General features: G+C 30.5%; 1 protein-coding gene across 1 annotated transcript in view; it reads right to left on the bottom strand.

Moving 5' to 3' along the window:
• nvy (CBFA2/RUNX1 partner transcriptional co-repressor nervy) overlaps window positions 1-13,391 on the bottom strand; it is a 64,557-nt gene that overhangs the window by 13,129 nt on the left and 38,037 nt on the right. Inside the window, exons 3-4 of the mRNA XM_085486082.1 lie at window positions 10,147-10,568; window positions 7,361-7,507 (exon numbers count right to left, since the gene is read on the bottom strand). Of these exons, the coding sequence (XP_085342208.1) occupies window positions 7,361-7,507; window positions 10,147-10,568 (569 nt within the window). The remainder of the gene's footprint in view (window positions 1-7,360; window positions 7,508-10,146; window positions 10,569-13,391) is intronic.

Genomic DNA, 13,391 nt, shown 5'->3' with positions numbered 1-13,391 from the left:
ATCCATGCCACTTAATTAAATAAGTAATTAAATATTTATGATTAAATGTAGGATCTATTGTTAACAAGTTGCGAATTAAATCTCTATAAAAGTTTACAAAAAATTATTTTTAGTTATATTTATGCAAACTTAAGAATTTCTTAGATTAGGTTGTGTTGAATATAAGTTAGATATAAAAATTAACAAATTTTAGCGGTGGATATTAAACTCTAAGAATGTTCGGATTTTAGCAAAAAATTACATATGTATAAATTGCAAAAATTTGTATATGCCTATTTTGAATTTGTTAATTTTAACATTAGATTAATACTTAACAATCTAAAAAGCTCTTATATTTATTATATTTATATTTAAATACATTGAAAACTATTTAATAGATCCTTAATGATCCAACTTTTCAACAATAAATCATATATATTTAATCATAAATATCTTATTAATTACAATCGACACAATAAATCTCTTTTAAAAATTAAAAATTCTAAAAATACTTCTAAATATATTTAATTTCAATTGCAACAAAACTTCTCACATATTATATCTATAACATGATAAAATAATTTTTTCCAAATTTAACTGCCAATTCCTCGAAAACTGTGATCTAAGAGAACAATTTAAGAACCAGAATCGTCTTCAGCATAAAAAAATTACGAAAATTAATTAATCTTGTTCTTGTGTCAAAAAAAAATAATTTTTTGTTGAATTGTATTATTACCATCTTCGTTTAATTTTTCTTTAAACTATTTTATTTATCTATCTATTTATATATATATGCAGTTATGTTGTATATCTCAAAAAAATATTCCATGAGTCTCTCTTTCCTCAGTTTATACACGAGCGATTATAAAAATCCCAAAAATTTCTCTTGCAAATACTCTCCGTTTTAATACACCATAGATGTGTATATATCCGTAGAAAACACATAAAGAAGCGTTAACGCATTTCTTCCAACGTTAATTCCCCATGAATTCGCATAAAAGTTACCGCCCGATATAAAATACGTGTAGCATGTCTTTGCTTTTCTATTTTTTTTTTTTTTTTTTTTTTAACACAGATTAATAATTACGAGAGATACCGGATATTCAAACCAGCCGATGCGTACATGGATGACCAAAGTAGACCGGATTAAATCGTACATCCGCGGATTTAGCGAGGGAAATTGCATGCAAGGGATAATTTTAAGGACGAGATTATACATACATTACAGACGAACAGTTTCCGAGCTCCGAGGTATAATTCTCTAAAATGCAGCGTTATTTAATCGGTTCTTCCCCGAGCAATTCTTTTTCCACCAAAGCCTAAATTATTTCGTATTTAAAAAAATAGATAAATAAAAATAGATTTCACGAACTTTTTAATATCACATGATTATCAAAATTTTGTATATCCCACTCGCGAATATATTCATATAATACATATCTTCTACAGTCCAGTAAAATTAGACTTGAAAACGGAAAAACTTCAAAAAAATTATAATCAAGCTGAATTTTTGTGGAGACCTTTATTTCAATGTTCTAATGAAATCCTGAAAAGTACCTTTAATTTCAGCCAGAACGTTTTTTTAGAGAGGATAAAAGGGAGTAAATATATTAATTTTTTGCCATTATCTCGAAAACTATCAATTTTTCGAGAAAAATAGTTATTATCAAAATTATAGCTCATAAAATTCTCTACAAAAAAGGTCAATATACTTTTTTCGTACAACTAATCGTTATTGAGTAAAACGTGCAGTAAAACTGCAATATTTCTAACAATTTTTCCGCATCTCTCACAATTAGTCACATATATTAAATGTGGACATTTTTTTCAGATTTAATATCTCTATATCTTCGCTCTATATCTTCGAAACGATTAATTCCACGAAAAAAAGTATAATAATATTTTTTGTAGAGAATTTTATGAGCTACAATTTTGATAATAACTATTTTTCTCGAAAAATTGATAGTTTTCGAGATAATGGCAAAAAATTAATATATTTACTCCCTTTTATCCTCCCTAAAAAACATCCTGGCTGAAATTAAGGGTACTTTTCAGGATTTCATTAGAACATCGAAATAAAGGTCTCCACAAGAATTCAGCTTGATTATAATTTTTTTGAAGTCCAAGTTTAATTTTACTGGACTATACTGCGAGGAGGCAAAAATCATAGCGCTTTTTCCCGAGCCGTTTCGTCTCGTCCCGAGTCGTTCATCCATCTTGGAGCAGACTGGCGTGCTCCCACCGACGAGATCGGAAAGTAGCCTGGGAAAATAAAACAACCCGCCAGCCGGCCAGCCTTGCCTCTGTTGATTTTACGCGGATCCTCCCGCGTTTCCGCGTCGAGCTCTCGTTATACGGAGAGTGTCCTGGATCTAACGCGCAATTTCTCACGCAGATTCCACGGTGTATTTAAAATCGATTTTTCCCCGGCCCGTTAATGATCGACGACGAGACGTTACTTGTCATTCTTGCATTTCGTTCGACGTTGAATATTTTAATACACGACACAACTTTGAGAATTCAGAGAAAAATTGAAAAAATTATTATCACTCTTATATAATATTCGAATTAAAATAAACAGGATGTCCCATTTTAATTAATAATTGAATATATAATTGAATTAATTAATATAGTTGAACACATTTTGTTGAAACTAGCTGCTCATTGCAAGTTACATACTTTTTTAACAATTGTGTTTTTTTACACTAATTTCTTTCATTATTTTGTATATAAAAGTATTGAGGTAAAATCATGAAAAAATTAATTTTTAAGAGATATAATTCATAATTTATGTAAAATTATATTATAATTAAAGTACAAAATATTTCCAAATTATTCGCTTATTCTATGCTTATAATTTTTTCTGCTAAAAAATAGTAGGTATTAAAAAATCAATTTATATTATAAAAAAAATTAAGATAATTCCATTTAAAAAAAACTAGGTTCACTTTCAAAGAATCTTGAAAAATTCAAGATTATCAATTTTTTCCCCTTTTAAAACTTTTTAACTTTTAAAATATTTTCTTGTTACACAATCATAGTTTCAACAATATTTTGCAATATGAATTAAAATGGGATACTATGTAGATAGAATAATATTTAAAATTCTTTAACATTGTTGCTTAATTATCGCATTACGGTCGAGTTAGTTAAAAATTACAAAATTACAAAGAAAGAAAGAGGCGAACGCATTGCTGTAGCCACTGGTTTGGAAAATGAATTTTATAATCTGGGAAATTGGCATCTGACGTGCTGGTCCCGCTTAGAAGGGGCTCACTTTAAAATTTAACTAATGAATAATTAGCCAGCACTTTACCAGTGCGAATCCAAGCATTATACTACAATGACATTTCAAAAATTATATTATTTTCATGTATTTTCGCAAAAGAAATGAGAAAATTCGTTTAACACAAAAAGTTGCATTATCAAAATTTACAGAGAGAAATAGAAAAAATTAATTAATTATATTATATTATTATATTTATTATATGATTAATTTGATTATCAAAAAGATAATTCTTAGCGTAAAATTTATATTCATACTTATATCGAGAGTAATTAATTTTTCTGCGTTAATAAAATAAAAACACGCATTGTTTTACATAAATCTACGGCAACTCGTCCATTATCTTGAATACGGCATATTTTGTGCATTCCTGCGTGCTGGCAACAATGTCACGGGGAAGCGAACACGTGAAAGGATTCGGGAGCTCGCCCAAGCGCAGTAGTGCATACAAATTTATGGGTAGACGCGCGACCCGAAAGAGAGAGAGAGAGAGAGGGATCAGGCACGCGCGGCATCTTCGAGGGAGAACATGGACCGGTCCCTGCATAACAAACACCGTTCGGACAGTGATCTTCCCTCGTTCGGGATGCCGCGCGTTCCATCTCTTGGATCTCTTGGAACGAGAATCGGCCACGTGCGTCATCGATCCGCCGAGAGCGGCATAATGTCCCGCGGGACATTCGCGTCCCTTTTTCGTCGCGATGATATGAATATCAGGGGGCAATAAAAAACCGCGTATCATTAATTGCGCGACTGCAAAACAAAATTGCCGTCCATTTCACAAAGTGCAACAGCGACAAATAAATAAACAATCGTTTTTCTCATATTAAATGCAACTGGTAGCAAATTATTTATAATAATAAAATTATTGATAAAATATATATGTTATAGTATATGTATAATAATTCGAAATTCCAATTTATATATATATATATTGATACACATATATTAATAAATTTAAATAAATATCGATTTATTTTAGTTTAATGCAGTTTTTTATAGTCTTCTTAATTTTCTTTATAGTTTTCTTAATTTACTTCATTTTTTTTTTTATTAATTTTCTAATAAATTTTACTTATTTTATTTTAAGCATTTTTCTTAATAAATAAGACACGTCAGATGTCACCAGAAAATTTTTTTTTTAAACAATGATAAAGATATAAATTTTGAGAAAATTTGGATAAACGTTTCTCAATTTAATTTAATCGATTATTGATAAAATTATTAATAAAATATATTAGGTATGTATAATAATTCGATATTTCAAAATTTATATATATTAATATATACATATATTAACAAATTAGAATAAATATATCAATTTATTTTACACATTTATTTAATACAGTTTTCAATTTATTTTATTTTTTTTTATTTTACTTATTTTCTTTTAATTATTTTGATTAATAAATAAGACACATAAGATGTCACCCAAAAAAATTTTTTTGAACAATGATAAAGATATAAATTTTGAGAAAATTTTGATAAACGTTTCTCAATTTAAATTAATCGATGACAGTTTTAGAAAAATTAAAATATGTGATTTTCTTCTGATTTATATATATATATATATATATATATATATATATATATATATATATAAACGATTTATTCTGACTGCGACAGAACCTGGTCGCGAGATGGATAGGAATTTTTGCGGAGAATGCACGTCTTCATGCATCGTTACGCGTTACGTCACGTTGCACTCGAGTGCAGTGATTTATGATCGTGGTTCCAATAAAGCGTCAGGCTGCTCACACAGATCAGGCATCACCGTTACTCTCATTGCACTGTCACGTGACATCTCGCCGAATTTGGGGAAATTCGTTCGAGTACACTCTTAAATGAAATCATTCTTCAGAATGTATTCTTATTAACAAAAATGCTTTTACTTACAAATATAGAACTGTAAACGCAGTAAAATATCATTAAGCAGAATTAATTAGCGAGTGACTAATTTTTTAATAAAATCTGCCATAATCTGCCATAAAAAAAATATTATTTGTTAATAACAAATGGTCGTATGTTTTTATGTGGACCGTTTATTTGATTCAATATATTGTATATGTATATGGTTATATAGTGTTGCAGTTTACAATCCAGTGCAGTATTATGTACAACGGAGATCAAATTGTATTTTTACTATATAAGAATTAGTAAATTACTCATAAAATAGTCACTGAGCTTTGATTAAATCTTGTTGCTGCTCTTCCTATTTTAATCAGTAATATTTTTACTGATTCAATTTAAGAAAATATTCTTCTCTCTGGCAACTTGTGTCACCGATATTAATCTAAACTTTACAAAAGACTGCAAACTCTTTTAAATAAACCGGCAAAACAAAACTTAACTTACTACAAAATAAATTGTAGACAGTGTTTTCTGTTATCTAAATAAAACTGGATAGTAGATTATCTAAATAAAATTTTGGCGTTATCATATCTTTATATAGATAATAATAATAAAAAATATGTATTATCCATATCTGCATCTTAGATGAAAAAAAGTGTTATCTCCACTAAATTAATATTTTAATATTTTATAGTATTTACATAAAAATACTTAAGTAGTAGAACTTAAGTATTAAGCGATAAAAACTTATGACTTAATAAAATATGAATATATTTTTATATCCCTTTTATAATTAACATTTTTTTTATAACTGTATTTACATAAGCGCTATTAAAAATAATATTATCTGGAAGTTATCTAGATAAATTGCCATATAATTTTATCTTTTAAATCTAAAAAATATTAAAACAAAATCATCTTTATCTTATCCAAGATAAATTTACATATTTTTATCTCATCTTTATCTAACTAATTTTAAAATTATTTAAGGACACTGAACAAATTATAATGTTTTTAATTAATTAACATTAATTAGTTGAAAATATTATAATATTTTCACAATTATCAATGCTCTCTATAGAATTTGCAAAAGATAACAGCATATAATCCGAAATCTAAAAATGTTAATTCCATAGCACACAAGTTTGCAGCAATATTGCAACAACATTACAATATTGCACATTGCATAGCAATATTGCAGAAATATTATATAGACATAAATTTGCAATATAGTTTAAATAACGTTGCAGTAACATTTCAGAAATATTATGAAAATAAAATTTACGCAAAAAATATTAGATACAGAACATTCAGTCCGATCATGTATTTAACACATTTTCAATAATCCAATAGTAATATTACATATTTATTTTATTGCATTATTGCTGCAAAGTTATAGAACAATATTACTGAAAGCGGATATTTTACCGTTGCTGCAACCTTGCAGCAAGATTGCTGCAACATTTCACAGTGTTTATGCAATGTTGTAATATTGCAATGAAATGTTGCCACAATGCTGCAATTTCGTTGCACTGTATGGGTTATATCCCATACAGCACCGATAGATTGCAAAAACATTACAACAATCTTTCACCGCAATATTGCAAATTTACTGCAAAATGTTGCTACATCATTGCTGTTGAATTGCAGCAATGTTAAAATGTCCGCTTTTTGGAAGATAATAAAATTATTGATTATCGTTAACATCTTTTATTGTACAATATTGCAAAAAATTATTTTATTACAGTATTATACCCAGCAAATACCAAGTTACAATTATATAATTGTTAGTTGTAATTTTCCACTCAACAATATAATTGTTATAATACACGTATTATATTTTTGAGTGGGAAATTACAACTAACAATTATATAGCTGTAACTTGGTGTTTGCTGGGTATATATATATATATATATATATATATGTATATATATTACAATATATAAATTATAGAATTTGGATTACATGCAATATTTCCGAAATATTAATGTCATGTTGCTACAAGTGTGCTGGAATTTTGTGCACCTATATCTCTGCAATGTCTTTATAATGTTGCATTGCAACTTGCAACATTGCAACGTTGCTGCAATATAATTGCAATAATCTGTGCTGTATGGGATGTTATATTTAAAAAAAAAAAACAATAGCACGATCCACTTTAGAATAAAAATTCTCGTCTTCCGCATTTTGAAGAACGAGTTTTGTTGGCCGGCCATCTGTAATAAATGCAAAAATCGGTTTTACCTGATTATTCGCTCGGGCCGCGTTGCTCAGGTCTCTCTGCAAGGAAGGTAAAGTGTGCTTAAGGTACGGCAGGACGAAGCTTCTGAGCGGGAAGTTGGTCGCCTCCTGCAACGCCGAGTGAAATTCCTCGGCGGTCATGCTGCCGCTCTGAAAATTAACGAGGGACGACGAACACGTTCAGTCGGTCCACCATCACTTCGCGTAATTGAATCGCGTCGAGACAAAAAGATCCGGTATGGAGCGAGACCGCATTTCCGGAAATGAGTCGCGCGCGCGCGCGCGGTTTCGGGGTAGGATTTGGTTTTGCGTTTGTCACGTGCCGCGATCGTTTTACAGTTAAGCACGGTCACCAGATGTCATGTTTCCACAGGACGTATGCACGCTTGGTACACACGGCCGACATTATGCATTATGTGCGTACTTTGAATATTTACGAGCTGTTTAACGACGCGCCCGGCATCGATTAACTGTGCTTTTTCTTTTTCTTTTTCTTTTTCTTTTTTTTCATCCGGTGCCGCGTACACAGATCTGTTATCTGTTTCAATTAATGAATTAATTAATAATTCATTTGAGAAACCTCCCTGTTTAATTATAATTTTAATTATAACAGACAGAATACTCACAATTATATTTTAATTTAGTAAACAAATCGCTTTTCTTCCCCCAAACCTCAAAATTTTGACGATTGTCCTCTAAAATACTCTATGTTGTCGAACAATAAGATAATTAAAATTAAATAACATTAGATAAATTGTTTAAATAAAATAGGATAGATTATTATATATATAATGTATATAATTATAAAGATTTGTATAAAAATAACATCACTAAATCCAATCGATATCAGTAATAATATGACACAATCATTATGGGCAAATGATCGTTTGCTGATGCAATATGGATTTTCATCATGAAAAAAGATGTTTGTGAATAATTTCCAGGACAAAAATATATTTTAAAAATTTCCCATCCTTTATAAAAAAATAATAAAACTTAAGTAAATGATAATTAAAAAACAAAAAAGTAATTTCAACATAAAATTGCAATTGGACTCAAATTTTTATCATCTTATCATTGTCAAGATGTAAAATTAAAATGCATCCTTTCACAATCAAGAAATTATCAGTTTCAAAATTTATTTTGACAAACTTTTCATTTATATAAAATAAATCACACTCGATTGCATTTTATCATTCAATTATACAAAAAAGTTAATCATTTTTTAATAAATACATAAATAATGCCCATTGAAGAGAGCTACCTGCAATCTACAACATGCACTAGAGATGCATCTGCACAACATACGCTGATGCTTATAGCAAGTTTTGCGATTTCAGCACGCGACAGAAAACTCCGTCAGCTGGTACGCGTATGTTACTTATTGTTGGTATTAAAGGAGTTCGTAACTTCGGTAAAATCTCGCATGCACCTGATTGTGAGAGGATGCTTGGCCAAATACCAGATGCAATGCGCGACAAGCTAACAGAGATCGCAATACGATCTAACGGTTCCTATACACATGCATTCATAGTGCGCACCATAGTAAATTTATTGGAAAATTAACAAAAATCTTTATATTATTTGATAATAAAATTATTAAAATTAAAATAAGTTACTAAAAAATTTATATTTTATATTTTATTTAAGAGGATGCTGCCGTTGTTCTGTTTTACCGACTTTAAGTTAGGTTAGGTTCACTTTTTATTGAATATACAGATTGAAAAATCATCCACAATGAAAGTACTTATAATAATAAATGGGGAGCACTGTCTAGCAACTAATTTTTGCTGTTTTATGCCTCGTCATCAATTTTGCACGCAAATGTACATACATATAATTAATTGAAACACGAATCTTTTGATACAGGCTTTTAATCTCATTTTTATTACTTCTGTATTATTCTTTCATGTCATCTCTATTGGGAGCGCCATATTTTGTGCACAAATAAACTGCAAAACTTTTGTATTAAATAAGTATATTGTTATGAGCTGATGCAAGAGGCCGATAAAAAACTGTAATTTTTTAACTTTTATTGTTTTTTTATTCGAAATTACAGCGTTCATTATTATCAGTACTTTAATTGTGGAGAAGGATTTTTCAATCTAAAAAGAAAAGCACTTGAACTTAAAATCGGTAAAACAGTCATGGTTAGCATCCCCTTAAGGGGATGTCGGAGAGACGGCCGAACTCCGATAGGTTAGCACCACACATATCTAAACATATGCACGTATACACATATACACATGATAGGTTAGCACCACACATGTCTAAACATATGCACGTATACAACACATGCGTGAAAATTTTCTGCACCGTTTTCTTATTTATTAGGCTTTTAAACTTATATCTAAAAATATACTAATACTTCTTCATTCAATTTCTAGTCGGAACCTATCTTATTTTGTACGTACAAACAGCAGAACTTTTATATTAAACAATTATTTTTTTCGACCTGACGACAGAAGTCGATAAAGAAATTTTAGTTTTTAAATTTTTTCTTGTTTTTAACATAAAATCAGTAGGTTCCCACTTTGTTTCTGTACGTGTTTTAATTGTGGAAAAGCATTTATTATTTTATTAAACCAATAAAAAGATTTCGGTGCAGAAAAATCTATAATCATCTGATCGATAAAACAGACATCCGGCATCCCCTTAAGTAGATTTTTTATATATTTTAATTTGTTTATATATTTTAATTTTTTATATATTTTATTTTTGCATATATTAATTTTTTAACTATTTTATATATTTTAATCGTGGCGGAAATAGAAGTATTAATCACCTACCAGAAGCGCGAGCACCAGCGCACGCACCGTGTCGCCGGTATCCGTCGAAATGTCGGTGGCAAATTGCACCAGAGTGCCCAGCAGCCTCTTGAGCTTGCCGTGTCCGGCGAAGATGCTGCTGACGCATCTGGATGCGCTGGCAGAGGTGCCGGTGCCGTTCGCCAACCCGACACCATCGCCCTGTTCGTCCGTCCTGGGCCCAGCATTCGCAGCGCCGGACCCTTCCTCGAGCTCGGACTTGACCGATTGCGAAGGCAAAGGGCTGTCGTTGTCAGAGGATCTGGAACCTTTGTACTCCGATCGAGAACCGTTTGCTTGCTTCTGCTGACTCCCGAGTCTTTGATGCTGCTGAGACGAGGGCGAGTGCGCTTCTGGTTGAACTACTTCCTCCCGCGAGGATTTCTCCCGCGGTGCAGAGGAGGCTGCAAGAAATTTTAAAAAATTCTGACATTCACTATTATATATATATATATCACTCAAAGATTAATGTTTTATGTAAAAACACTTCTCTTTAATTATTGTGCTTAATTCTTTATGTTCAAACACTTGTCAATTAATCATATAAATATGGATTTATGATCATATAAATATGGATTAATTTTTGTTATCATTATGATGAAAAATTTCCTAAATAATACAGGGAGACTCAGAATTAGTGGATTACTTGTTAATTCCTGGGATCATTTGGAGACGATTTTTTCTCAAAAATGTGTCGAGAGAGAGAGAGCATCTCATTTTTTGCATGTTCCTAATTTTTGCCATCATGTATCTTTTTATAACTAAATATTAAATTAAATTCTATTAAATTCTACTTGAAATTAATTGAAGAATATGGTTTTGTTAATATTTTATTTCCACAAAAAACTTAGTTTGCAAAAAAATCCTTTATTTCCAATCGCTTGTAACTCAAAAATGTTTGGCGCCTCGACATTTTTGCTGTGGAAAAATCATCTCCAAATGATCCCAGAAATTAACAGGTGATCTACTAATTCTGAAACACGGTGTATATAAAATATTACATGTCGAGTGAATCATTTTTCTTGAAAAAAACCAATCCTTTTCGATCAGTGAACCAAAAGTTATGGCTATTTCGCGTGACTTGATCTATGGTTCTAATGATGGGTCATTCAATAAATCCGAGAATCAGCTCGCGAGAAGCAGACATTATTTACACTTGAATAATTTGCATATACAGGGTGTATCTAAATAAGTGCAAAAAAATTTTAAGAGTTGATTCTTTGTCAAAAATTTAGAGGGATTTCTTATATAAACATATACTCTTTATATATCTCTCTCTGAGGAATTACTTTTCTAAAGAAAGAGAAGATTTAAAAAGAAAATAATTAATAAATATTTTTTTATTAGTGAAACATATCTACCAAGTTTAATTTTTTTAATTCATCTGAAATTTGAGAAAAAAAATATTAGGATATATGTTTATACATATATAAGAAATTCCCTTTAATTTTCGACACACAAAGAATCACCTAAAATTTTTCGCACTTATTTAGATACACCCTGTATCTTGAAAAAATTGTATTCTTATTTTAAGAATTTTTTACTTATTTTTAGAATACTCTGTTTTAAAATAGGCGCCAAAATAATCATCTTATCTTAAGAGGAATCCTCTAAAGATCAAAGTATCAAATTTTCCTGTTTTATAAAAATAGACAAAATAGGATGTATTTTACATACAAAAAGGTTTCTCAGATTTCAGATAAATTAAAAAAACAAAACTTGGTGGATATTTTCCATTAATAAAAAAATATGTATTAATATTTTTTTAAATAAAAATTTAATTTTTACCTCCTTCTTTAGAAAAGTGTAACTCTTCAGAAAAGGATATAAGAGTATATTTTAAAAAGTCATCTAAATTTTTTTGCGCTTATATAAATATACCTTGTATATAGGGAGGGACACAAGTATATTTTTATATGTGAAAAACCGCCCTTAATTTTCGACAAAGAATCATCTCCTAAAATATTTGTTCACACTTATTTAGATACACCCTATATATAACACATGCACATCAAGGCGTACAAGAGGTCGGAAAGGCGCGGTCGCCGCAAACGTCCTTTGTGTCGCATCATATCCGGGGACGTCGAGCACGTGGAACGGGTAGCCGGTCCCACTCTTCCGCACAAATACGCGCGCACCGGGGGGTTCGCGTATACTTGCGTGCATACCTGCGCGCCCGTGTGCGAGACGCGACGGATAACATGCAATTACGGGCCGTGTCATCCGCCTTGTCTTGTTCCGCTCTGCGCGCGCGTATACATATAGCGCGTTATCTCCCGTGGAACGCCCGCGGCATGCGTGGCGAAAACGACGTGGGGGCACGCCGAGTATGCCGATAACGAAATGTTACAGATACTGAACCACCCCCGTGGCGCATGTCGTATAACATCGATCAACAGCAACGAGGGAGACTCTCTGCCAAGAGTGGTCCCTCGCGGGCAGGCACCTTCGTCGCTCGCATCCGAATATATCGCGATCGATCGCGATTGACAGGTCATTATTGACGACTCATATGTGAATGTCTGTGTGTTCAGATGGGAAAGAATTTCAACAAATTTTGGATGTTCCGGCTCCAGTCATCAAACATATATAATTTTGTAAACAGTGTCGTGCTTATAGATGATTTTAAAATTTAAAACAGATTTTCTTAATTAAAATTTTTTTTTAATTTAAAGATTGTAAAATTAGCTAGATAAAGATGAGATGAAAATATGTAAATTCATCTTGGATAAGATAAAGTTGATTTTGTCTTGAATATATATCTAGATAAAAATAAAATTATATCATCTAGATTACTTTCAGATAATATTATTTTTAAGACCGATTTTATATAAACAGTTATAAAAAAATATATTTATACTTTTATTCATAAATTTTTATCACTTATTGCTTAAGTTCTGTTATCTATTAAGTATTTTCATGTGCTATGGCTCTAAACCAAATTATCTGAACATTATTCTAGATAATTTATTGAAAGTAATACTTTTTTTCATCTAAGTTGCAGATATAGATAATATATATTTTTATTATCTATATATAAAGAATTGTATAAAAATAAGATGACGCCAAAATTTTATCTAGATGATCATCTATATAATTTTATTTAGATACCAGCAAACACTGTTTGTAAATAATGATAGTAGGATGATTAAAAAAAATATAGTTCTGGATCTTCACACAAATTCCCGCCGGAAGGTTTGATCTTCTCTAATAATGTCATTTATTCG

The sequence above is a fragment of the Nylanderia fulva genome, unplaced genomic scaffold (genome assembly GCF_048542155.1).
Source record: "Nylanderia fulva isolate GAGA-0341 unplaced genomic scaffold, ASM4854215v1 Scaffold4, whole genome shotgun sequence".
Taxonomy (NCBI): domain Eukaryota; kingdom Metazoa; phylum Arthropoda; class Insecta; order Hymenoptera; family Formicidae; genus Nylanderia; species Nylanderia fulva.
Note: the sequence above shows the minus strand (reverse complement) of the source record. Positions and strands in the feature narration are given on the sequence as shown.